The sequence below is a fragment of the Vulpes vulpes genome, chromosome 10 (genome assembly GCF_048418805.1).
Source record: "Vulpes vulpes isolate BD-2025 chromosome 10, VulVul3, whole genome shotgun sequence".
Lineage (NCBI taxonomy): Eukaryota > Metazoa > Chordata > Mammalia > Carnivora > Canidae > Vulpes > Vulpes vulpes.
Window position 1 is genome coordinate 45854624 of NC_132789.1, and position 25899 is coordinate 45880522.

Sequence of the window (25899 nt, forward strand, 5' to 3'; positions counted from 1 at the left end):
TCAGAGAAAGCAGGTTGGACACCACTTTGACTTTATACACTCGAGCACTTACGCTTGCTCACGGTTGCCTGACTGTTGGGCACTTTGCCTACGATTAGGATACGTTGCCACGTGGGCAGCGACGCGACCGGCTCCTGGAACTCTCTAGTAAAGTAGCCGGGTGCCAATGCTCAAGAGCGATGTGGCCAGAGCCACGGAGCCCGGTCCCGGAGAAGGCAAAGGCCCGCGTGCGTGCGTGCAACGTAGTACCCTGTCATCCGTCACTACTTAATCTAATTAGTCTAGAAGCTATTTTAAAGAGCTTAATTCGATTACGCTGTGATTGATAACACTTTATATCTCCTTGAGGAGAGCACTTCTCCTAATTCACCTTGAATCTCTATGCTCCAGGCAGGAGCCTGTTTCGGGCCTGTGCTGAGCGCGGCGGGGGAACTGGGAAGTACTGGGGTGGCACCCAGAACCCCGCGGGGGCCGGGCACCCGGCCTGAGACCTAGGGGGGGCTCTCAGAAGGGCCGAGGGCAGTGGGGGACCCGCACAGGTCAGCGGGCCTAGCTCGCTGGTGGGTGCAGGGGCCTAGCTCGGCGACACCTGCCCGCGGAGCAGCAGGTGTAGACGCAGGAGCCCGTACCTCCCCTAGCGTTCCCAGGAGAACCGGGGAGGAGGTGGGAGGTGGGAAGCTGGCTGCGTCCGGGGCAGGAGGGGGGACGGGGAGTAGGGCCAGTCTAAACTAAGGTGCTTGCCTTTCGTCTCGTCCCTGCAGCCCGCATGTGTGATGCCCACCTCCGAGGCCCCTCGGGCATCATCACCTCCCCCAATTTCCCTATTCAGTACGACAACAATGCACACTGTGTGTGGATCATCACAGCTCTCAACCCCGCCAAGGTAAGGCCCCCGGGGAGGGCGGGAGGGGCCCGGGGGCAGGTGCGGCCGGTCTGCGGGAGGCTGAAACCCCGAACCTGGTTGTGGTAGATGCTCTGCAGGCAGTTCTGAGACGGTTTCTTATAAATATCAAGTCGCTAAAAAGCCTATTTGTTTTTAAGCCTAAGTAAGATGCAAAGAACGTCAAGACAACAAACAACTGCACAGTCGTTTCCCGACGTAGGAAAAAAAGAAAAAAAGAAAAACCCCACCGTTGCCTTAGTGACGCGTGCCCCTCACCAATCCCATTCCAGTCCCCGTCCCTCGGGTGCCCCGGTTGTGCGCCCCCTGTTACTCAGCTCTCCTCCGTCGTTGGCATGTAAACATGCGCCCTTAAAAATCCACGCTTACTCAGTTAGCCAGCACCTGAACCCCACAGAGACATGACCGTGTCCTCTATAGTCTTAACTTCCCTCAAAATCACGTCGCCACGGTTTACCCACGTTGGCGAGGGTGGCTTGCGCCGCTGGATACACCTCTTCACGTGTTCATCTCTCAGGTCGCTTTTTCCTATGCCAGGCCCTTTGTTCTCCCGTGGACTTTACGAGTATCTTGCCGGGATCCACAAAACCACCGCGAACTTTACGAGTATCTTGCTGGGATCCACAAAACCACCTGTTAGAACCTTTCTTTTAATTATACCAAAGCCACAGATTCGAGAAGAACTGATGCCTTGATGATACGGAGTCTCCCCACCCGTGCGGGTGCTGTGTGTGGGTCCTTCGGGCTTCTTTAATGGCTGTCCATAAACTGGTGTGATTTTTTTTCCCATTCTAGATCTTACTCATTTCTTAATTTTTGTACTTCTAGATATCTTGTATTTATGGTTACTGTTATAAAATCGGATCTTTTAAAATTCCATTTTCTCCCTACTTCTGTCTGGTGTTTGGAGAGGCAATTAATTTTTGTTTTTTGATTTTTTTTTAATATAGCAACTCTTGTGATAATTTACCTCTGAATTATTTGGGGTTTCTATAAAGGACAAAGAATGATGGTTTTTAGTTCTTCCTCTCCAATCCTTAGAATTTCTCGTTATTCTTTTTCTTGCCCTTATGTTCTGGCGAGAACCTCCAGTACAGTGTCAGTCACTGTTTTTTTGTTTTTGTTTTTGTTTTCAATGTCAGTCATTGTGATTATGGTGGACACACTTGCCATTGTTTGATGTTAGAGAGAATGTTTTTATTTTATTAAGAATGATGTTTCAATTTTTTTGTTTGTTTTTTTGTTTTTGTTTCGTTTTTTTTTTTTATTTATGGTTTCTTTCCAACTCTAGTTTTTTTTTTTTAATTTACGTTTCCTTTCTGACTCTAGTTTCCTGAGTGCTTTCATCTTAGATAAATGTAGAATATTATCAATCACCTTTCTTTTTTTTTTTATCTTTTTTTTATCAAGCACCTTTCTATATCTCTTAGTATAATCATGATTTGCCCCTTAATTTTCTCAGTGTGGTGAATCACAACCAGCCTTTCATTCCTGGGATAAACCGAACTTGGTAATTGAGTACTAGAGGCTAAGTAAGCATTTAGTTGTTATAAATGCCTGTATTTGATTCGCTGATATTTTGTTTAGGAATTTGCTTCCGTCTTGTTAGTGAGATTGGCCTTTTTTTTCCGTATTACCCTTGCCAAATTTTTTTCATCAGGATATCGTTAGCCTCATAAAATGACCTGGCGAGTGTATCTTCTCTTTCTATCCTACTGAGTTAATAGTGGAGCTTGGAATAACTTTTGCCTTGGAAGTTTGGTGGAACTTTTAAAACAGCAAAACTATCTGCATTTGGTGTTCCTTTGTTGGAAGATTTCAAACTATAGATTTAATACTCTTAATGACTAAGAGAGTATTATCTCTTTTTTTTTCTTGAGTCCATTTTAGTAAGTTTTCAAATTTCTTGGCCATAAAGTTTTGTGTGTGTGTGTGTGTGTGTGTGTGTATATATATATATATATATATATATATACATATATATATATTTACTATATATATTTTATTTCCTGTTTTTTTCTTTTTTAAGAGAGATGTTTTATTTTTATTTATTTATTTTTTTAGATTTTATTTATTTATTCATGATAGACATAGAGAGAGAGAGAGAGAGGCAGAGACACAGGAGGAGGGAGAAGCAGGCTCCATGCCGGGAACCCAAAACGGGACTCGATCCCGGGACTCCAGGATCACGCTCTGGGCCAAAAGCTGGCTCCAAACCACTGAGCCACCCAGGGATCCCCCCCTGTTTTATTTCTAATTTTGTATCTTTCTAAATCAGTGTTGCCAGAGGTTTCACATTTTATATTCTTTTCAAAGAACCAAAAATTTTAGTTTTGTTAATATTTCTTTTGATATATTTATTTTTTTATTTCACCAATTTCTTTTCCTCTGTTATATTTGGGTATATTCTGGGTTTTACTCCTTTTTTACTGTCCTAACTTTAATGCTTAATTCATTATTATTTTCCAATCTTATTAAAGTATCTAAGGCTACAACTTTCCCTCTGAGGACTATTTTGGCTACATTCCCACAGGTTTTTATAGGCAGTATTTCTTTATCCTTCAGTTCTGAATATTTCCCAGTTCCATTATTCTTTTTATCTTTCAGCCAAGAATATTTTAGAAATATTTCTTAATTATTTCCAAATAAAGGATTTTTCTAGCTCTCTTTTTGTTACTGATTCTAAAGCTTGTAGTCAGAGAACATTGTCTGTAATTGAATCATTTGACTTTTAGGATCAAGAATGTCATTTATCACATATATTCTTTGTGTATTTGAAAAAATAAGATGTATTTTGCAGTTTATGTGTTCTAAGGTCTTAATTACATCAAGCTTGTTAATTGTGCTTATATCATTTATATATGCATTAGTTTTTGTCTTTTTCAGTCAACTGCAAGACAAGGCGTATTAATATCTCCCACTATGATGGTGGTTTGCCTGTTACTCCTTGAAGTTCTGTCGATTTTTATTTTATATATTTTGAGCCTGTTACTAGAGCATGCACGTGGAGAATCCCATATCTTGCAGGTGGATTGAGCTTTTTCAAAAATAGTTATTTAATGACTCTCTTTACCTGTAGTAATGTTTTTGACCTGAAAGCTTCCCCCCCCGCCCCCACCCAGCTATTCCATCAGCTTTTGGTTTGTTGGTTTGGTTTGTTTGTTTGTTTTTGGGGGGGGGGTTGGTTTTGGTTGAATAACTCATCCCTGCTCTCTTGCTTTCAACCTTTCTACTTCCTTTATGTACGTCTTGTGTATAGCTGGATTTTTAAAAATTCCCTCTGACAAGTCATCTTTCAACTGGAAAAGTTAGACTATTTAAATTATATTATCATTCCTATGTTTTAGGGTTACCCTAGATGTCTAGTGTTAATATGCATATTTAATAAAGTCTAATGTAAATAGTAATTGTATGTTCCCCCTGAAAGTCAGAGGTCTTAGGACACTATGACTTTAATTACTCCTTCCCAATTCATACTTTATGGTGTGTGTATTTTCAAGTTGCCTTTCTTTTGCTCACGAGTCATTATTGCTCTTGGTTAATAAAACAGCATCCATTTAGATTTATTCACACATTTACCGTTTTGTTCACTATTTCTTCTTGCATATCAGTCCTTCCCTTTGGAATTTCTTTCTGTCCAAAGTACATGCTTTAGAATTTATTTTCCTGTTGATGACAGACTTTCTTAGTTCTCATTTATCTTAAAATGTCTGTTCTCCCCTTGTCCTTAAAAACACCGCTATTCACGGAGTTGTCTTTCTTGACAATTATGTTCTCTCTGCACGTGGATATATTATTCCAGTGTCTCCTAGCCCCCATTCTTGCTGCAAGTTTATTGTCATTCCTTTGTATGATATTCTTCTGGCTGCTTTTATGGTATTTTCCTTATCTTTATTATTATGCAATCTCATGATCAGGGGTCTAGTTGTGGATATCTTGGTATTTATCCTGCTTGACTTCAGTAAGCTCTGGAATCCGTGGGTTGTAGCTTTCACCAGTTCGGGAAGATTTTTAGCCATTGTCTTTTCAGCTGTTTTCTCTCCTTTATTCTCTCTCTTTTCTGCTCCTGAAAGTCTGACAAGATATGTTCGTCTTTCCCACCCATCTTCTGTGTTTCTTAACTTCTATAATTTTCTCTCATTCTGTTCACCGGGTCTCTGTTAAGCTACATCTAACCTCTGCTGAATTCGATTTCTTTTCATTTCAAATAGTGCCATTCATATTTTATGAGGTCCTATTGGGGTTTTATTTAAGAAGTTCTTGATCATATTTGATAGTATTTTGCCCTCTTTTCATATGTTTAAACTGTTCTTTAATTCCTTAAGCATGTTAAATATATTTATTTTATATTCTGTATTTGCAAATCTCAATTTCTGAAGTCTTTGCAAATTTGATTCTGTTGTCTGTTGTTTCTCACTTCTTGCCTCCCGGGAACCGTGTTTCCTTCTTTGTTTTGTCTGTAATTCTTGACTATGTGGTTAGAATCATAAACTTTCTTCTTTGAGACCTGGGTAGAAGAGGCTTTCTTCCAGACAGAGTTTACATTCACTCCTGCCCAGTGCCTGGGGGCATTACCAGCCAGAAACCTCACATACTAAATTCCTAGTATGAAGTTTCCGACCCACCCAAGTAATGTGTAGACCCACATGAGGGCAGACTTATTGTGAAGGAGTCTCGGGGGTTACCCTCACACTAAGGGTGCAGCTTTTTTTTAAAAAAATATTTTATTTATTTATTCATGAGAGACACAGAGAGAGAGAGGCAGAGACACAGGCAGAGGGAGAAGCAGGCCCCATGCAGGAAGCCCGACATGGGACTCGATCCCGGGACTCCAGGATCATGCCCTGGGCTGAAGGGGGCACTAAACCGCTGAGCCACCCAGGGATCCCCAGGGTGCAGCTTTAATTAGCCCAATGTCATTCGGGGCTGTCATACTAGAGCCCCCACCTTGGTGGGTCCTGACCTTTATCTCCTATTCCCTGTTCCCCACAAGGCCCTGAAAACCAGAGTTCTACTTCACCAGTTTTTAAAAAAATCTACTCAAAGCCAATGCCAGCCTCATAATCTGGGTCACATTTTGGGTCCCTACAGTCCCTGGGTTTGGACTCTGAGTATTCTTACTTTGTAAGTCTGCCCAGGCTGCCATAACAAAACAAAACAGACTGGGTGGCCTTAACAAGGAACATGTATTTTCTCACAGTTCTGGAGGGTGGACGTTCACAATCAGGGTGTCCACCAATTCAGGTTCTGGTGAGGCCTCTTCCTAGCTTAGGGATGTAGGGATGACGTCCTTTTCACATGGCCTTTCCTCTGTGTGCATGCACAAAGAGAAACCCTGTGGTGTCTTCTGCTCCTTTTATAAGGACGCCAATCCCATTGGATTAGGGCCGTACCCTTATGACCTCATTTAATCTTAATTACCCCCATAAAGACCTCATCTCCCAATTCCATCACATTGGGGGTTAAGGCTTTAACATGAATTTTAGGGAGATATAATTCAGTTCAGAGCACTTACTAATTCATAAAAAGCTTGTCTTTTTCTTTCTAAATTCTACTCAACATTTTATTTTTTTTCTCAATTTTTTAAAATAAATTTATTTTTTATTGGTGTTCAATTTGCCAACATATAGCATAACACCCAGTGCTCATCCTATCAAGTGCCCCCATCAGTGCCCGTCACCCAGTCACCCACACCCCCCGCCCTCCTCCCCTTCCACCACCCCTAGTTAGTTTCCCAGAATTAGGAGTCTCTCATGTTCTGTCTCCCTTTCTGATGTTTCCCACTCAACATTTTAAAATCATTTGGCCAGGGTGCTTAGGACCACAATGCTGGCAACAATGGAAACATATTTCCTCTGCAAAGCATTTTACAAAGACTCCCATTTCATCAAACCATTTGATGGTGAACCTAGTCAGTGGGTAAGGACGCTGCAGCCACCTGGGGATGGAGGCTGGACCAGAAGAAGGACTTAACTACCTCGAGGTTATCAAGCCATTGTTGAGAAGGCTCTTTCTTGGACGTTGTTAAAGATGCTTATCTTAGTTTTGTTTTGAACCTGAAGATGGGGTGTAGGGGAAAGTGTAAACAAGGCCTGAGAAGTTGCTGAGAAACAGTTTTATTCACCCTCCCCACAGCCCCCAGAAGGGCCGGTCTTAGCTGGTGTGTGAGGGTCAGCGGCTCCATACCAGTCAGTCCCTCACATGCCCTGCAGGTCATGCCAGCCTGGGTTCCCGAAGCCAGCCCCTCAGAGTCAGGCTGTGAAAAAGGACGTTCCTGTCACCTCCGTGGGCCCTTTATGAGCTTCAGGTAGTGCGGAGGAGCCCCGAGAGCCTGAAGGCAGGCCCTTACCACCACCGCGGTGGAGGAGAGCCAGGGAGCATTGAGTGCAGGAGGGCGGGTGTAAGCGTGGCACCTGGAAATCCCAAACTGCAGAATCAGAGCTGCCTTCCTGCAGATGTCAGGGCAGACGTGTGGTGCATTCCCAGCCCTGCTCACGGGCCCACAGGAGAGCCCCGGGTGTGTCCAAGTCACCCTTGGAGCGTCACCCTCGGCAAAAAGCATCCTCTCCAAGTTCACGGTGCTTGGCCTCGCGCCTCATGAGATGAGCACCTGTTCACTCATTGACCATGATGTGATCTCTGCCCTCGAGGAGCGGGTTCACAGGAGAGATGACAGGCGGGTGAACGAGACCTAGAGGGCGGGTGGGTGCTGATGGAGGGGTGTCCCCTCAGCTGTCTTGGAAAATGTTGGAAGGAGCCACCAACTGGACGATCAGGGAGGCTCTCACATCTGAGCAGGGTCTGCACCCTGAGTGGGCTTGGGAATCCACACCCCAGGGCGGATGCGTGCGCCAAGGCCCAGAGATTTGGAATAGCCTCTCGGAGCTGGAAGGGGTCCAGTGCGTCTGGATCAAGACAGGGTTGGAGAACCCACGGGATCCAGATCGTGACGCGCCTACGTACTCAACAACGAGGCTTGGGCTTTGTCCTGACACAGATTTTTAAGGGCAGGAATGTCAGGCTGTCAATCTTACAAATGCACGTCGTGCGCGGAGCACTGCGCTAAGCCTCCGTACGAGTGATCGTATTTCGTTCTCGTCCCGGCGCAGCTCGTCAGGCGGTAAGAGCCCCCCTGATGGCTGCAGAAACTGAATCCAGGACAGGTTAGCGGGTGGGAAACCTGGTCATGACGCGTCATCAGCGGCAGCACCAGGAGTTAAGCCCAGTCCTTGCGGCCCTCCTACCCCATGGAACAAGGTCCCAGGGGCACAGGGACGGCCCGGGAACGGCAGCCCTGGGATCAGCCTTCCTTGCCAAACCGGGGCAGTTGCAGGACATTCAAGTTTTTGAAAGATGCCTCTGCAGCAGTGGAGGCAACCGGGGAGAAGCAAGACCAGTTAGGAGGCAGAGGCAGTTACCCCAGCAAGAAAAGGGGGGGCATCCACCAAGGCTTTGGAAACATGGAGGAGACGACGGAGTTAAGAGAAATGCAGGGAATGGAATGGGACTCGGAGGCTGCCTGCATGTGAGGGTGGAGGGAGGAGGAGCGTCTGACGAACATCACCCCCAGGTGACCCCCATAGCGGCACGTGGTGGGCGCACGGCACATAGGGAGTCAGTGAACGCGTGATGACGCGAGGCCTTCGGCCCTGGACTGATGGGAGGCGTTCAGAGGAGACCAAAGGGGAGGCACGTGCTCTGCGGGATCAAGGGGGAAACACGGTGTGCTCGGGGTGCATGTTTCGCAGTGACGGCACCGGTTAGACACTGGGTACGTGGGAGGTCAGGAGAGACTTGGGCCCCAGGGCAGGATGCCAAGGAAGAGCAGTGTGAGGGAGCAGACTGGCAGCTGGGCAGAGAAAGGGCAGGAGGGCTCCGGCCGTGGCGGTGAGGAAGCAGGGGTGCTGCGGAAGGGACCACAGACACGCCGTGGGCTTTGGCCCCGCAGGGGGACCTTCCAGGGCAGTGCGGGGCAGACGCAGCCGTGGGCCAGGAGGGGACGGGCAGGGGGCAGCGAGGAGCAGGGAGCCCAGACGGCCCTTGAGACCAGCGCCCAGGGGTGTGCAGGGGAGGGGCACCGGGGGGCGGGCACCGCGTTGGGGCCACTTGGGTGTTTGTTTAGACTTGGAGACAAGGCGGCCGCGTCCACAGGCAGAGAGGCCAAGGGGGAGGTGGAGGCGCTGAGTGAGGGGAGGCTCCCAGAACGCCGGGCTCCCTGCACCGAGCGGGGGAAGGGGGGAAGGAGGGTGGGAGGCCGAGGAAGGCCCAGCTGCCCCGGCGCACATGCAGGCAGCACCACGCCCGCCCCCCCCACTGCCACCGGCACCTGCGGGCTCCTCCATATTGACCCCTTGTCCCTCTTGTCCCCCTTGTCCCCTTCTTAGAACCTCTGTGGGCAGAGGAAGCAGTGACGGGCCCAGGAACCCGGGCCCCGGGAGGGTGGCAGGGAGGCCCAGAGAGAAGCCAACCCTGGGTGGTGGGGGGGCACGGCCCAGAGCCGCAGTCCACACCCCACCTCCTGGGACCCAGGGTCCTGGTCCTACTGCGGAGGCAGGTGGCGGCTGTGCTCCCCGACCCCAGCACCTCCCCCCCACCCTGTGCCCTCCCCTTGCTCCCCGACCCCAGCACCTCCACCCCACCCTGTGCCCTCCCCGTGCTCCCCGACCCCAGCACCTCCACCCCCACCCTGTGCCCTCCCCGTGCTCCCCGACCCCAGCACCTCCCCCCCACCCTGTGCCCTCCCTGTGCTCCCCCACCCAGCACCTCCCCACCCTGTCCCCCTCCTATGCCTCCACGTACCCACGCACCCGCTCTTCTGGCCCGTGAGTTCTCTGGGCAGTGGCCACGTTCACTTCCCCGTGTTCCCCCCCAAAGCCCCCACGCGGCGAGTGCAGTTTAACTGTTGCAGGACCGAGTGAGTAAGTGAATCCATCAACCAGCAGGTGAAGGGGCCAGTGCTTGGATGTGAGTCCGTCACCCTCAGGCCCCCGAATCTCCTGTGGCCGTGGCCAGAGCTCCGGAGCCTCGGAACCTTGTCCGTGTCACCCTGGGCTTCCCCTCGGCCTGCGCAGGGGCGCCCACCCTGCCTCCCATCCTGGGCTGAGGCCTGCCGCCCACTGGCTTCCCGTCCCCCCTCCCCCAGACCCCCGTGCCCCCCTTGGGCGCCCAGCAGGCCCACCCCGGAACAGGGAGTGCCTTTCCTGCCCGCGCTCGTCAGCGCCCTGAGCGGCATTCACACAGCAGTGGGCGGCTTCGGGCTCACACTGAGCCCCGGGAGCCCCGGGAGGGCTGCGGGCCGTGGGGCAGCATGTGGTGCTGGATCCCGGCAGCGGGGAAGCACAGGGCCAGGCCGCGTCGGCCTCTGGTGGCCTCGCCACAATGCTGAGCTTTGCAGTGAGGGTGATGGTTGGCAGGTTAGCGTGTGAGGATGCAGCCTTCCACGCCCGGGTGGCCGTGGGTGGCCGTGGGCGGTGCAGGAGGGACGTGCTGCTGCGAGGCTCACAGGTGCCTGGTTCCCGGGACAGCAGAGTCCCGAGGCCAGCGTGCGCCCCGTCGCACCTCCCTCCGCGCCTCCAGCAGCCTCTGGGTGCCTGTGCCTGGGACCCTGGTGTCGCCGCCCCGTGCCCTCTGCAGGGACCGGGCTGTGAACGGCCGGCAGCGAGACCCTGCCCGCACAGGCCTGCATCCTGGACGACGGCCGGCTTCCCGCTCTGGGACAGGGGCACTGGCCGAGTGCCCCAGCTGCCGCGTCCTGCCTGCTTCGCGGGCGGCCACCACCGTCCGGCCTCAGACACCCCTGCGGCAGCCACTTGATGGGCACTCCACGCCGTGACCGCGGGACAGCCTGGCCGTACACCGGGCCGCCCAGGAGAGGGCCAACGCCGGTCCTGCACCCGCAGTGCAGTGTGCGTCCCACGCTCTCCTAACCGTGATCGCTCCCGCGGGGACGGGGCTGCCCTAAGTGGTGATGCGAGTCCCTCTAGGGTTCCGGGCCGGCCCCCCAAGCAAGGCTCCCAGCGCAGGTGTGATGGTCTAGTCGCCGTCCGGAGGTGGCGCGGTGACCAGAGTCCTGCACCCCGAGGCTGCTGGCGGGAGAGCATGTCTGCAGCCTTACCGCGTGCAGAGGCCACGTCGGCCAGAGGCTCTGGCCTTCGGGGCTGGGATGGAGCCTAGAGCTCAGGAAGGTGGGAGGGGGAGGGGAGGGGGCAGCTGGGCACCTGGGCTCCCCGGGCTGGCATGGGAAGTGCTCCGAGCAGGGCCCCGCACGGGGTCGGTGCTGGCGGGAGGAGAGCCTGGGCAGGCAGGACAGGGCTGGGGTCGGGACCCACAGGGCTAGTGGACCAGGGTGAGGGGGAGGAGGGCGGTGTGGACAGGATCAGGGTGAGGGGGATGGAAGGCGGTGTAGACAGGACCAGGGTGTGGTGGACAGAGGGTGGTATGGATGGACCAGGGGGAGGGGGAGGAGGGTGGTGTGGACAGGACCAGGGTGAGGGGGACGGAGGGCAGTGTAAGCAGATGGTCTGGATGATGCGGTTGGCTGGGTTGGGCTGCGGGGAGTGTGGGCTGAGCTCGTCCCACAGGGGAAACCCAAAGGGCTAAGGCCCCCCACGGCCGCCAGGTGTCCCCTCTGCGCCCAGAGCTGCCCCTGCTGCTGCCCCGCCCTCCTCACCCCTGGCCGCCCGGCCCCCTGTGCTCCTGGCTCCCCACCCCTGCCTGCCCTCCCCCGCCCCCCCCCCCCAGCTCCCCTGTTTCCACCATCCCTCGGTGCTCCTGCTCCTGGTGCAGAGGCGCCATCCAGCCATGGCTCCCAGGTGGCCCAGCACCCCCGTGGCCGTCAGGGCACAGCCCCAGCCGCGCAGAGGCCTTGCCTACCGTGCACCCCGGTCCTCCCGCGGCCCCATCCCTGGGCGAGTCGCCTCCCGCAGCTCTGCCGGTCCGCCCGCTGCTCTGTCTGCCAGGATGGTCCTGCTCCCCTTCCTCACGTGTGTCCAAGCTCGGGCTCCTGTCCACACCCAGATGGGATTCGCCTTCCTCGGGAAGCGTCCTCGACTCCGCTGCCCCATCCTGTGCTCGCGGGTGTTCGCCCCAGAGGTGCCGCAGAGAGGGGCGTTGGGGGAGCCGGGCTCGGCATGCCGGGCAGGGGCCCCAGGATGGGGTGCGCGACGCGTGGCGGGGGCTCCTGCAGGGCCGGGGTCAGCGGGGCTGGGGCTGTGCCCCTCATGCATGTGGGTTTGCATCCAGGACGCTTGCAATAAGGACACACGGTCCCTGGGAGCCATCGGCTCCTCCCGAAGGAAGCCCGGCGCCTCCCCCGGGACCCAGGGCACAAATGCGCACCCGCAGCTGGCGGCTCGTGGCTCGCCCTGGAGGAAAGCTCGCCTTGGCAGGGACGGGGACAGGGCTAGAGGGCAGGAGGCCGAGCAGAGGAGTCTGAGAAGCACAAGCACCCGTGACTCGCCTGGACATGGATTTTAAGAAACAGATGGTCATGGGGGGAGGAAACCAGAGACAAAGCGAGGAATGGAACGAAGTCCAGGGAACCACGTGCTGGTCCCGGGCTGTGGGGGCGGGGGGCGGTGGACGGCGGCGAGTGCAGGGGGCAGGCCGTGCACCCCAGGCTCCCTTCCCCTGTAGCTTCGCGACCTCAAGTGCAAATGGAAAGACTTTTAAACTGGAAACCGACAGAAGGAGGCCCAGGTTGGCCACAGGAGGCGCACGGCCCCAGCCCCGCCGTGCGCGCTCGGCCCCCATGTCCCACTGCACCTGCACCCCGCGCTGGGCCCCATGCACACCCCCATCACCCTCCTCCCTCACCCACCTGACTGCTGCCACACCCGTGTCCACCCCTGCAGCTGGGCCGGCCAACTTGCTCCTCAAATACCTGCGAGCGTCTGCCACCTACTGTTGAAAATGCCACCCCCGCCCCCCGGGGAAACCCTGGCTCTTTGGCAGAGGGAGATTTTAAGGCCCTTTGCACTTAGCTCCAGGCAAACCTCTCAAGTCCTGCACCTTCTGCAGCTGCCCCCCTGCACTGGAGGCCCAGCCACTGTCCCCGAGGGAAACAGCATGGCCGTGCGCGTGGGGCGGAGCTTCGGGGACAGCGGGCACCTGTTCTGGGGCGTCCCGTCTCTGCCCAGACCGTGCCTCCTCACAGCGGCCCTGCCTCTCCCAGCCTCCCCCGGGGCCTGACCGGCCCCCGCGGCCTTCGGAAGGCCCAGCACTCTCACGGCTGGTCCCCCTGCTGCCCCCTTCCCCAGGCTCCCATGCACCTGCAGCCCTACAGAAGGTCCCCCTGCTGTCCCCCACAAGCTCTGTGAGCCTGAGCCCCAGCCCCCTGCACACCTGCAGACCTATGGATGGTCCCCCTGCCCCCCCTTCAGGCTCCAGGAGCCCCAGGCCCCCACGCACCTGCAGCCCTACAGACGGTCCCCCTGTTGCCCCCTGCAAGCCTGAGCCTCAGGCCCCTGCGCACCTATAGCCCTACAGACAGTCCCCCTGCTGTCCCCCTGCAGGCTCCGCGAGCCCCAGGCCCCGTGCACCTGCAGCCTTATGGGGATGGTCCCCCTGCCCCCACTTGAGGCTCCATGAGCCCCAGGCCCCCACGTACCTGCAGCCTTATGGGGATGGTCCCCATATGGACGGTCCCCCTGCTGCCCCCTTGCAGGCTCCACAAGCCCCAGGCCCCGTGCACCTGCAGCCGTATGGATGGTCCCCCTGTTGTCCCCTGCAAGCCTGAGCCCCAGGGCCCCGTGCACCTGCAGCCCTAACGGGGCCACCGTCCCCCGGCACAGACGTGCTGGCTCCCTGCCTGTCCAGGACGGGCCCGCACTCACTGGAAACCCGTGTCCTGAGCCGGACTCGTGCTGTGAGCCTAGTAAATCCTGTGGGAGGCCGGGCTGAGACCAGGAAGGAGAACCTCGCTGAAACCTCCTTCCTGGAACCTTCATTTAGCCAACGAAGGAACGGAAACGGACAGAGAGAAGCAGGCGGAGGGGAGGCTGAGAGGAGCTCCGGTGGGGCCTGGGGGGGTGGGCAGCTGAGGTTCCACGTGAGGCCTGGACATTGGCCACCGTGTCCGGGGGACGTCTGTGCAGCGCGGGGGGAGGATCTGATCTCGCGGGCGGCCACGTGCACCTGGCGTTGCCACAGCAGCCCCGGGTTGGCCGGACTCTGGAGAACCTGAGGGGACCCCAGGGACCGTCCAGCCTGGAGAGAAGCGGTTCCTCCTGCAGGAGGCGGTGTGGACGCGGTGGGCGGCAGGTGGGGAGGCTGGCATGGGGGGGGGGCCTCGCCGACCCCCGCGGCCCTGCCCACTGCCTGACCCCTGCTCCCTCCCCAGGTGATCAAGTTGGCCTTCGAGGACTTTGACTTGGAGAGGGGCTACGACACCCTGACGGTCGGGGACGGAGGCCAGGATGGGGACCAGAAGACGGTGCTCTATGTGTAAGTGAGGCGGGGCTGCCGTCGGGAGGGCAGGCGGCCTGGCCGGGGGGGGGGTGGACATGCACGGGGTCCCCTCAGGGCCACGGCACGGGGCCCGTCCGACCATAGGAAGCAGCCGTGGCCGACGGTCCACAGGCGCCGCAGGGAGAGCGTGCCGGACGGCGTCTCGGGCGCCAGGGCTCCAGTTCTGTGGGTGCGCCCTGCTCCTGCCCCAGCTCGTCCCCGAGGCCACATCCACCCTGCAAGGTCTGACCTCGGTGGGGACGGCACCAGGTCCCGGTGGCCTCGCCACACGCTGAAGCCCTGGAAGGACTGTTTGCAGGGGTGTGCGCCCAGGGGCGCGTTTCCCCAGCCAAGGCAGGCTGGCGTCGTGTGGTCTAGTCCAGGCCTGCACGGGCTGGGGATCCCCTCTGCGGCATCTTGGGTCCCTCGCCCGGGCTGACCACCGGCAGCCTGGCCTAGAGGCAGAGCACGCTCATCTCCGTTGCCCAGGTCGGGGGGACGGGGGGTGGGGGGGCAGGCCTCACTGATACCCCATGTCGACCATATGCCCAGGCGCCCGGTGGGGGACCTTCCACATCAGGGGTCTCATGGTGTTACCCCCACTTAGCGGGGGTGGGGTCAGGCCCAGGGTGGCCTGGCCAGGTGGTGGCCGTAGCGGCCTTGCTCCCGCTTCATGCAGGACGGCGGCCCGTGCCCTACGCTCCCCACTGGCGGCCCCAGGCCAGCGCCCTCCGCTGTTCACGCCGAAGGCCAATGGCTCTTGGGTCCCCGCTGCCTCATGCCGGGGCCCTGCCGCCCTGGGCACATCCCCGCCTCCCCGCATCTGTCAGAGGAGAGCCCGTCGGGGCAGTTACGTGACGCACGAGGTAACCCACTGCCACGGCGGCGACACGGAACCTCCCCGGCCCACGGACCGGGCCGCGCACCTGTGGGCGTCCTCCCTGCGGCCTGCGCCGCCGTGTTACCCCGGATCCTCCAGGGAAACGGAGCCGGTCGGGTCTGGGTGCGACAGCCAGGGGTTTGCTGTGAGGTGTCGGTTCCCTCGCCGATGGGGACGCGCAGGCCCCAAGACCTGCAACGAGTCTGCAAACTGGGGACCGGGACGGTCGATGAGGGCGAAGGCCCGCGGGCTCTGGACCCCGGAGGAAGCTGCCCTGTGGGCCGTCGGCTGACGGGACGAGGCCGCTCCGTGCGGGGAAGGGCCGCCCACTTTGTTGAGTCCAGCGGCTGAGACGGTGACGGCCCCTAAGTCTATGCCCCCGGAACCGGGACAAGGCCACGGTGACGCGTCCTTCGCAGCCCAGGCCAGCGGGCACGGGACGCGAGCGCCCTCCTCCCTCGCTCCCCGGCCCGTGCGGCACAGCAGCTCACTGTGCTCAGAAGGCCCGGATCCAAAAAATAAAAAAATAAAAAATAAAAATTTAAATTAAATTTTAAAAAAAAGGGAGAGAGAGAAGGCCTGGATCCTGGCTCCAGGTCCTCCTGGGACAAGCATCCCGGTGAACTCGGCCACAGAGGGCACCCGGCAGCCGCGGAGCTGGAAACGCCCCCTAGCCACTGTCTCGTCGCTTAACACAGAATGACAGAGCTTGGGGCTCGGGGCCGCGGGGCTCACAGCGGGTCCCATGAGCAACGGCCTGTGCCGCCCGGGCTCTCCCCCGCCCTCGGGGCCGTGAGGTCAGCGTCAGCCCCCGACTCCAGGGAAACACGCCGAGTGTTTGGCCTCCTTCGTGGCCGTGACTGGGTCACATGCATCTGCTCCCGGAGCCGGAGCCGGCCCGGCTGGGCCTCCGTCCGTCCTTACTGGCTGCAGGATCTGCCCCAGCCCCTGGCGCTCCTACCCCGCGGCGCCCCCAAGCTCGGGGACCCCGGATCTAAGCAGAGAGCAAGACCCCCTATCCAGTCGCGCCATCCGCAGCACCGGGATGACGCATCCGGTCCCAGCAGCGACGGGAGGCCCAGCCTCCCCGCCCCAGCCTCGGACCCCGGCCGTGCCACCACCCCTCGCGCTGACCTCAGGGAGGCCGCAGCCCGTTCCGCACCCTTGTCTTCCCGCCTGTGCGGTAGGGGCAACGCAGTCCCTCCCTCCCTGGGCTAACAGGGTCCCTAGAGGTAACGGATGGAAAACCACCCGCTTGGAAGGTGTCGGGTAAACGGGAGCCGAATCCGCCCTCCCCGTGCTTGAACTCTGTTCTTCGGAGAGGACGTGGCCCTGGGGTGTGGGTGGGACGCTAAGCGTAGCTTCATGTGTGGGAGCGTGTGTTTCCGCGGAGAAAGGAGGGGCACGGCTCCCTAGGAGGAAAGCCGGGCCCCGGGGACGGGGCTCCGTGTCCCTGCGGCGGTCCACGCAGGTGGCCCTGGGTGGCCAGGGTGTAGATGGCCCTCATTACACCGGCCGGCAGCAGGGCCAGGGCACAGACGTCCGGCGAGCGAGTCCGGGTCGGCCTAGGCCCTGCCTGTGGCCGGAGCTGGCGGCAGTGAGGGTCCCAGCCCCTGCGCATGAGCCGTGGGGCCCTGGGGGGCGAGGGCCGGGCTTCTGCACCATGGGGGGGGTCACACCTCTAACACTCTGTCTCCCGACAGCCTCACGGGCACCTCGGTCCCAGACCTCATCGTCAGCACCAACCATCAAATGTGGCTCCTCTTCCAAACCGACGGCAGCGGCAGCTCCCTGGGATTCAAGGCCTCGTACGAAGGTAACTGCTGGGTGACCTGACACGCTCGCTCCAGAGTCCGGCTCGAGGTTTGCACGTGGGGACCCCTGGCCCTGGGTTCAAATCCCGACCATGCCCCACGCCGGCTTCCCGGCCCCCCGCCCCCTGTAGGCACGTTGCTCAGGCTGTCTGAGCCTCAGCCTCCGTCGGCCGGCAGGTCCCCCCAGCTGGTTTGGAGGGTTTCCTGGGATTGAGGCACAGACCGCGCAGCACCAGGCACGTACGTGCTTACATCTGCATCCGTACCTGGCTTGTGGCGACCTTTAAAATCCCCCATCAGCTTTGGGAGCTTCCCCAGCCACTGCACGTGGGTGTCACAGGGCTGAGTGACCGAGCGCGGGGCTGCCGAAGAATGTGCACCGCTGGTGGCCTGAGAGGGATCAAAGGAGGGTGCCCCAGATGTCGGGGGGCGAGCGTCCAGGGAGCAGAGAGCCCTGCGCCCAGCAGATGCCCCCCAGCCTTCCACGGGCTTCCCGACTGCCCGTTGCTGATGACTGCTGACGCCGGTGTCTGCAGCGACGGGGACGGAAGGCGTCCCCCGGGCATCGGGTGGGCAGGCCGGGCGCTGGGGCAGACGCATCAGCTCTGAGCCCTGGCGACGGCCCGCACCCGGCGGTGACGCAGGACACGTGGGAAGAGCTACGGGTAAAGCACATGCGTGGCACACAGCCCGTGGGAGCTCGGACACGGGGGCAGGCGGCCCTCGAGCGGCCTCTGCAAAGGCCCCCCCGGGAAGACCAGCCTGGAGTCGAGAAGGCACGGCGGCTCCCGGAGGCCTGGGCGGTGGGGAGGGGGCCCCTGCTCCTGCACCCCGTTCAGGGCCCGGTAACCGGCCGCGAGGCGACTGGAGGACCGGATGCACAAGGGTCTTGCCGGGGGAGGCTGGTCGGCGGGGGGCACGGGGGCGACCGTAGGCCTCTCTGGGGCTCTGTTCACGTGCACCCGGGTCACGGGGCCTCGGTGAGGGTCCAGGGTGCTCGGATGTGACGGTGCGGGTGCAGGGCAAGTGCGGACGCATCGGGGCGGCACGCGGTGGCCAGAGACCCGGGTTCAGGGCCGAGCTCTGACGCGCGCTACTGGGGGGCAGGGAAGGGCTTGGACTCGGGGCTCCAGGCGTCTCCCCCACATCTGAGGTCCTCTGGATGCTCAGCCCCAAATGTGCCCGGCGATCTGGGCGCCACCCCGAGCCCCTAGTCTGCCCATATTTTATCAGCGGCGCGGATGAGACGTCGATAGCGCAGCCGGGTCAGGGCGATGTCACTGCAGTCCGCGTGGTGACCCGCAGGGGAGCTCGCGCCCAAGTTACCCGGGTGGGGGAGGTGGGCTCAGAGTCAGCACTTAGAGGTTACCCAGGGCGTCGGGGGTGGGCTTCGTTGGGGGCCGAGGCCAAGCCGGGGGGACGGTGGAGAGACCCTGCAAGTGTTCCTGCGGGGGAGCTGCGTCCGTGTACGTGAGGGGCTGTCGGGTGGGAAGCAGGCTCGGGCGCGTCTGGCGTCATGTCACCGGAGGACAAGAGGATGGACTGCTGAGCGCCCGTCATGTACTGGAAGCTTCGTTCCCATTTTCTCAAGGGTTTCCCACAGAGTCCCGTGGCTTGGGTGGCCCCAGGGACCGCCCCGTCCCTCCTGTCAGCCCCCCTGGTCCCCGCAAGCCCGCTTGGGACCCGGCGTCAAGGCTGAGCTGCGGGTGAAGCTGCCGGCCGCCTGCGGGTCCCGGCTGGCCCACGGCTGCTCCTCCTGTCAGGGGGACCTGACCTTGGAAGGAAGACGTCCCGCGTGCGTCACATCAGGGCCGGGACCCGTGGGACCTGGGATTCCACTCCGTGTCCCTTTGGTTGCAGAGGCCATGAGAGTCGCAGAATTTCAGTTCCTTGGAAAAGCCTGTAGAAGCCAAAGCTGTGCCCCAGGAAGCCGGTGCGAGCCTAGGTTCCACGTGCCTGGCAGCTGGGGTTTGGTGTTTTTGTACGTCGTGAATCTCCATGGGCCGCATGACACAGTCCCGTGGGCCAGGAGCCGGGGCAGGAATCCGTTCTGTGGGGGTTCTGAAGGCCAGAGCTGCACGACCAGGGTGTGGCCGCCTCGCTATCCTCGCGCTCGCTACACGTGGCCGCCTCCCCGCTGTGCCACCCGGCCTGGGTGCTGACCCCGGGAGACACGGAGCACGAGCTCCTGGAGGCGCCTCTCGCAAGGACCCGGATCCTGTGGATGTGACCCCACCCGATGGCTCAAGGGGCCATAGAGGCCCCGTCTCTTGCTCCAGCCACAGAGGAGGTGAACACCTCACCGGGTGAGTTGGGGACTCAGCACCGTCCACGCTGAGCTCCCAGGTCCATCCAGCTGCGCTGTGGCTCCCATGACCCCCCTAGGCGGACACACAGCGTGTCCACGTCAGGCCTGCAGGCCAAGCCAGCGCAGGTGCAGGAGTGCTCGGTTCACTCGGGACGACTTCCTACACGACAGTCACGCCGCCGTCCTGCAGCCTCCCAGCATCACCCACCCGGACCCTCCACGGTCCCCAGGCCTCAGTCCAACAGACCGGGTGTCCTCGGGGCCTCCTCGGACCTGTGTGTGTTCTTAGCCAGTCTCTCCATCCCTAATCCTGGGTGTTCCAGCCTCCATGTCCCTGATCTGCCTCCACATCCCTAATCCCGGGCGTCCCCACTCTGCATCCCTAATCTCGGGCATCCCCCCTCCACGTCCCTAATTCCGGGTGTCCCCTCTCTGCATCCCTAATTCCGGGCGACCCCCGTCCACGTCCTTAATCCCGGGTGTCCCCCCTCTGCATCCCTAATTCTGGGCATTCCCCCTCCGTGTCCCTAATCCCGGGCATCCCCTCTCCATGTCCCTAATCCTGGACTTTCCCCCCTCTGCATTCCTAATCTTGGGCGTCCCCCATCCACATCCCTAATCCTGGGCATTCCCCCTCCGCGTCCCTAATGCTGGGTGTTCCCCCATCCACATCCCTAATCCCGGGTGTCCCCCCCCTGCATCCCTAATCCTGGGTGTTCCTCCTCCGTGTCCCTAACCCCCGGCATCCCCGCTCTGCGTCCCTAATCCTGGGCATCCCCCCTCCGCATCCCTAATCCCAGGCGTCCCCTCTCCATGTCCCTAATCCCGGGCGTCCCCCTCCACGTCCCTAATCCCTGGCGTCCCCCATCTGCATCCCTAATCCTGGGCGACCCCCTCCATGTCCCTAATCCTGGGCATCTCCCCCTCCACATCCCTAATCCCAGGCATCCTCCCTCCGTGTCTTTAATCCTGGGCGTCCCCCCTCCGCGTCCCTAATCCCGGGCATCCCCCCTCCACGTCCCTAATCCCTGGCGTCCCCCATCTGCATCCCTAATCCTGGGCACCTCCCCCTCCGCATCCCTAATCCCGGGCATCCTCCCTCTGTGTCCCTAATCCCTGGCATCCCCCCTCCGTGTCCCTAATCCCTGGCGTCCCCCATCTGCATCCCTAATCCCGGGCATCCCCCCTCCGTGTCCCTAATCCTGGGCGTCCCCCCCCCGCGTCCCTAATCCCAGGCATCCCCCCTCCACATCCCTAATCCCAGGCGCCCCCTCTGCATCCCTAATTCTGGGTATCCCCCCCTCCGCATCCCTAATCCTGGGCGTCCCCCCTCCATGTCCCTAATCCCGGGCGCCCCCCCTCTGCATCCCTAATCCTGGGCATCCCCCCTCCACGTCCCTAATCCCGGGCGTCTCCCCTCCGCGTCCCTAATCCCGGGCATCCCCCTTCCACGTCCCTAATCCCAGGAGTCCCCCCTCCGTGTCCCTAATCCTGGGCGGCCCCCCCCCTGCATCCCTAATCCTGGGTGCCCCCCTCTGCGTCCCTAATCCTGGGCGTCCCCCCTCTGCATCCCTAATCCTGGGCGTCCCCCCTCCACATCCCTAATCCTGGGCGTCCCCCCTCCGCGTCCCCCCTCCACATCCCCCCTCCGCATCCCTAATCCATCCCTAATCCATCCGCATCCCTAATCCATCCCTCCGTGTCCCCCCTCCGCGTCCCCCCTCTGCATCCCTAATCCCGGGCATCCCCCCTCCACATCCCTAATCCCGGGCTTTCCCCCTCCACGTCCCCGACCCCGGGTGTTCTCACCTGTGAAGAGGGGCTAATAAGCTGCCTTCAGGGGTCATCCCAGGGCTCCTGTAGTGAATCCCGACTCCGGCCAGCAGCTGGGATGTGCTCAGTGAACAGCCCCATCCCTCGTCTGCTTCCCTTGGCCTGCAGCTCCCCTCCCAGCCTACAGCCCGGCCTGAAGCCTCGGGTCCCTCTGCCCAGCGTCTGGGGGATTCTGCCCCGTGAGACGCCCTGGCCCAGCAGGGCGGGGCGGGGGGCGCGGGTACCTGCCATCTCACGTCGCACAGGTGGTCTGAGGCATCCGTGGGCAGAGCCCGCCCCCAGGGACCCCTGCCCCCCTCCAGGGACTCCCGGCCCCACGGTCGTCTGCCCCAGCCTCCTCGGGGTTGGCAGCTGGCACCGCTGGGCCACCCCTCCCCTCACTAGAAGCCTGAGCCCCAGGGTGGGAGAATGAGGGGGTCCTTTGTCTAGAAATGCTCCCCGTCCTGCGTGTCACAGTCGCAGGTCAGGGTCGGGGAGGCAGCTCCGGCGCCCTCAAAGCCTGAGCTCCCAGAGCCTGGAAATCCAGCCCCCTCCAAGGGGGCAGCCAGCTGTAGGAAATGCATTCATAGTTGCAATTGCTTTGCTTCCCAGTAGAACAAGAAATATTTAAGGAACAGGCAATTAGCACTTACCAGAAACATTATAAAATTACATACAACTTGCTAACAAGTTTTAGCATCAATCTGGGAGCCTCCTCGCCTCCTGACTCAGAGCCTGGAATCCGGCAGCCGAAGGCAGAGTGGGGGGATTTGGCCGGCACGGGGGACAAAGGAGCCGGGCCCCTGGCCCCGTAGATACGCAGGCGGGTCAGACGCGGTGCAAGGAGGACGCCCAGGGGAGGGTACCTGTGGTCCTCGTTGTCCCAGAGCCTCGTGCGTGGTGCCGAGGATGGGGCACATGCGTGGTCCCCCATTTGGGACGCTGGGCCCCAAGGACAGGAAGACGGTCTGTGTCTCCACCTAAGTCTCAGCTGGCGTTCAGTAGAGTCGGGAACTTGCAGGAAGCTGGGGAGGTACCAGGGAGGGGGCTAAGCTGGCTCGAGGGCATCCGGGGAGGCTTCCTGGAGGAGCGGGCGTCGGAGGCTGAGGCTGGCACAGCGGCTGCCAAGCGGCTGGCTGGCCAGACGTCCCCGAGAGGACAGCATGGGGGCAGGAGGGCCAACGCACGCGGGAGGATGGCCGAGCTCCACTCCGCGGAGAGTGCACTGAGCTTCCAGCAGCCTCGGCCTTGCACGGGCCAGAAGGAAGGCCACGAGCCACAGACGGGCGTCGCCGGCTCCCCCCCTTTCCGGATCCTTCCTTTGCCTCGTGCGCATGGCCACTTCCAGCATCGAGCCTGCTGTGCTCGGGATGCCGTGCCGCCTCCTGCATCCCCGGGAGCTGAGCGGCCCCCGCACCCGAGCTACAGCCAGGAGGCGCCCGGAGCTCCCAACACGCGCACTGCGTCTCCGTGAGCCCCGTGAAGCCCGCTCGGCGCCAGGAGCCCGGGTCCTTGAGAGGCGGGTGGCGGGAGCCCGCTCTGGGGGGAGCCGGGCTGCACCCTGGTCTGGCCGGCCCCGGGGGGTGGCGATGGCACAGGACGCCGCGCCGTCGGGTCGGCAGGGTCAGCAGGCCGCCCGTGCAGCAGCGGCCACCAGCATGACGACGTGGAGAAACCCGGCGGGACGATCTGCCCGGACATCCACACAACCGACAGCCAGCTCCGGGGTGGGGAGCTGCACACGGCTCGGAGGTGCGCCCTGGCCCCCACGTCCCCGACCAGCTCCTGGAGGAATGAGACAGCCCAGATAGAACGTTCCCCCACCCCACCCCCACCCCGGCTCCATCAGCGTTGTGAAGGCCTTGCAGGGAGACGTGCGACCGCCGAGACACAGATGTGGGCCACGGGGTCCCGGCACCCCCCGCCAGGGTCGTCTGGAGCTCCGAGGACGTGCCCGTTGCTTGCCAGGAGCAGGGCCGGTGGGCAGTGGGCCTGGGCCACTGGACATGAGTAGACGCTGCCCCTGGTTGTACAAAGGCCTTCCAGGGCCCGCGGCCTCCGAGCCCACACGGATTTCACCATTGAGCCCCCAGCACCCCGTGATGTGGCGCGAGCACCGTTTCCATCCTGCTGACGACGACACGAGCCCCGGGAGCGTGGCAGGTGTGCCTGAGGCCTCCCGGTCGTGCCACGGGCAGATCTAGAGCCTCGTCAGTGCCGCCACTGGTTCCTCCCCACGGCCACCGGGGAGCCGGCCTGAGGGGTCGGGGGCCTCAGGGCGGGAGGTGCCCGTCAGGTGCGCCCCGGCCCGAGCCCCTGCTTCCAGAGCCGCCCCCGCCATCAGCCCAGCCCCAGAGCCCCACCTGCTGCTGAGCGTGGCGTGGGCACGGGATCTGCACTCGCGTTTGCTGCCCGAGCTGCACGGTCATCGTGAGGCCTCGCCGTGCTGGGTGGACGGAGCTGGGGGGTCTCTGTGTCCCTCATGCCCAGCACCGTGTGGGCCCACGAGGCCCCGGTCCTTGTCCTCCTCCCCCTGCTGTGCCCCCAGCGCTGGGGGCGGTGACCCCGAGGCCGCATTGGTCCCTCTAGAGGGCAGCGAGCACCGAGCACAGAGAAGGAAAGATGGACGAGAAACCGAGGGGCCCCTCGGCCCAGGGTGGGAGTCCTGTTTGGAATCGGAAAGTGGAAAACCCGGGAGGGGACAGAGGCTGGTCACGGGCGGAAGCCCGGGTGTCTCGGAAGCAGCCCCCTAGGTCTGCGGGCGGCTGCTTGGCGGTAGGGAGAGGGACAGAGGGACGGAGGGACGGATGGAGGAATGGATGGAGGGAGGGACAGAGCCCCCAGCCTCTGGGGGGCTGAGAACCCCAAGCCCCCGCCCCAGCCCTGCTGCGGCCCCGCACACCCGCTCCAGTGCCTTTGCCCCTTTGCTGGGGCTGCCCCAGCCCTGCCTCCCCTGAGGCCGCCCCCACCCCCACCCCCACCCCCACCCCTGGACCCCAAGAGCCGGGAGCTGGGAGTGCTCTCCAGGAACAGCAGCTGGGCCCAACCTGCCCTGTGCCCTTCCCCTACCCTCACAATCGCCCAGGTCCAGCTCTTGCCCTCCTGTCACCATCCCCAGGTCCTGCCGATCCCCTGCTGGACCTCACTGTCTTCAGCACCCGCACCCCCTGACTGCACCCCAGCACCTCCGAGGTCCGGCCTCCCACCAGCCGTGCCACACCCTCCCTTGGCCCCTCCATCCCAACCCCCCCCCCGCTCCCTCCCCCATAGATGAGCCCCTGCCACACCTTGGCTCCTGCTTCCTCCCAAGCCACCCTGACCCCCATCTCCCCCCCAGCCCCTTCCTCACGTCTTCGCGCCCAGCCCCGGAGGGCTTGGGGGACGGGCCCAGGGCCCTGCGCAGCTGCGCCCAATTGTGTCCCCTGCGCCCTCGTGGCCCGGGTGCCGGTGCCCGGGCCGAGGCCTCAGTCCTTCCCATCCTGCCTGGCCCCCCTAGGGCCAGGCACCGTCTGTCAGCAGACACGAGGGCCGCGGCCCCCCCCCACTGAGCCATAGGGCCCATGCAACCCCCGCGTCCCCCTGAAGGCCCAGCGAGCCCCTGGTGGCCCCGGCCCTGGGCCTCGGCTGTCACCCGCCATGCTCCGGGGCTGCAGCCGACCATTCGCTCTGGGCATCCAGGCATCCGGGCATCTGTCGCCTCCTTCCCTCGCTTCAAGCATGGTTGAGCTTCTCCGATCCTAAATCCGCCTCCCTCCGCCTCAGGTCGGCCACGCTCCGTGACGCCGCGGGGCTTCTCCTCCTTTGCGTCCGTCCGCACAGCGTCTCCCCTGCATGTGTCCGGCTCCCCCCATCCCCGTCCCTGTCCCCATCGCCTGTGCGCCCTCTACACCCCAAGCACCTGCCGGGACCTCCCCCCGCCGACCCTCGTCAGCCCCCCCGGCTGCTCCCCAACGTGTCTGGGGCTGGGGAGCTCCTCCCCGAAACCCTCCTCCTCCAAATCCGTGCTGCCCAGGGCCTTAGGCCCGCGTCCTGCTGGCCCGTCCCACGTCCCTGACCCCGTCTGGGGCCGACACTGCCCCATCTGGGGCCGTTGCATCCTCGGTCCCGCTGCTCGTACCACCTGTGAGCGGAGCCCCCAGTGTGCCCCCGCGCTGGGCTCTGCCCTGGGACGTAAGCCCCACGCAGCCGCTGCCCACCCTGCCCTGTCAGCCCCGTGGAGGCTCAGCGGGTGCCCAGGCTGCAGGCACACCCGGCCCGGCCCGGGGCCTCCTGCTGTCCCTCCCGGCTCTGTCTGTCTATCCCTCACCACCACCCCCCCTCCCCACCCCCCCTCCCCCCCCCCCCCACCCCGCGGTTGAGATTGTGCCGAACCTCCCTTGTCAAAGCACCAACACTTGACGCGCTGACGCTGGGGGCTGCAGCAGGAGCCGCTCGCAGGGCCCCGAGCGTCCTTCCCTGTGGGCCGGGCTCTCTCCAGCTTGCTCCCCCCCCCCCTCCTCCCGGGAAGTGGGGCCTCACCTGTGTCCTCAGTCGGTGCCCCGGAGCCCTGGGCTCGGGCCTGCTCCCCGCAGCCTCAACTTCCAAATTTGAGTCACGGGCTCCTTCCAGATGCTCCGCACGTGCACACGCTCACGTGCTCACGCTTGCGCTCACGCACTCGCACACTCACACGCTCGCTCACACGCTCGCTCACACTCACACTCACACTTGCACTCACATGCTCACACATCCGCACTCA

At 60.8% G+C, this 25899-nt stretch overlaps 1 protein-coding gene across 6 annotated transcripts in view; it reads left to right on the plus strand.

The window, feature by feature from the left end:
* CSMD2 (CUB and Sushi multiple domains 2) overlaps positions 1-25899 on the plus strand; it is a 494027-nt gene that overhangs the window by 249613 nt on the left and 218515 nt on the right. For all 6 annotated transcript variants that reach the window (XM_072723914.1, XM_072723908.1, XM_072723910.1 and 3 more), the window contains exons 10-12: positions 762-883; positions 14241-14344; positions 16931-17043. In XM_072723914.1, the coding sequence (XP_072580015.1) occupies positions 762-883; positions 14241-14344; positions 16931-17043 (339 nt within the window). The remainder of the gene's footprint in view (positions 1-761; positions 884-14240; positions 14345-16930; positions 17044-25899) is intronic.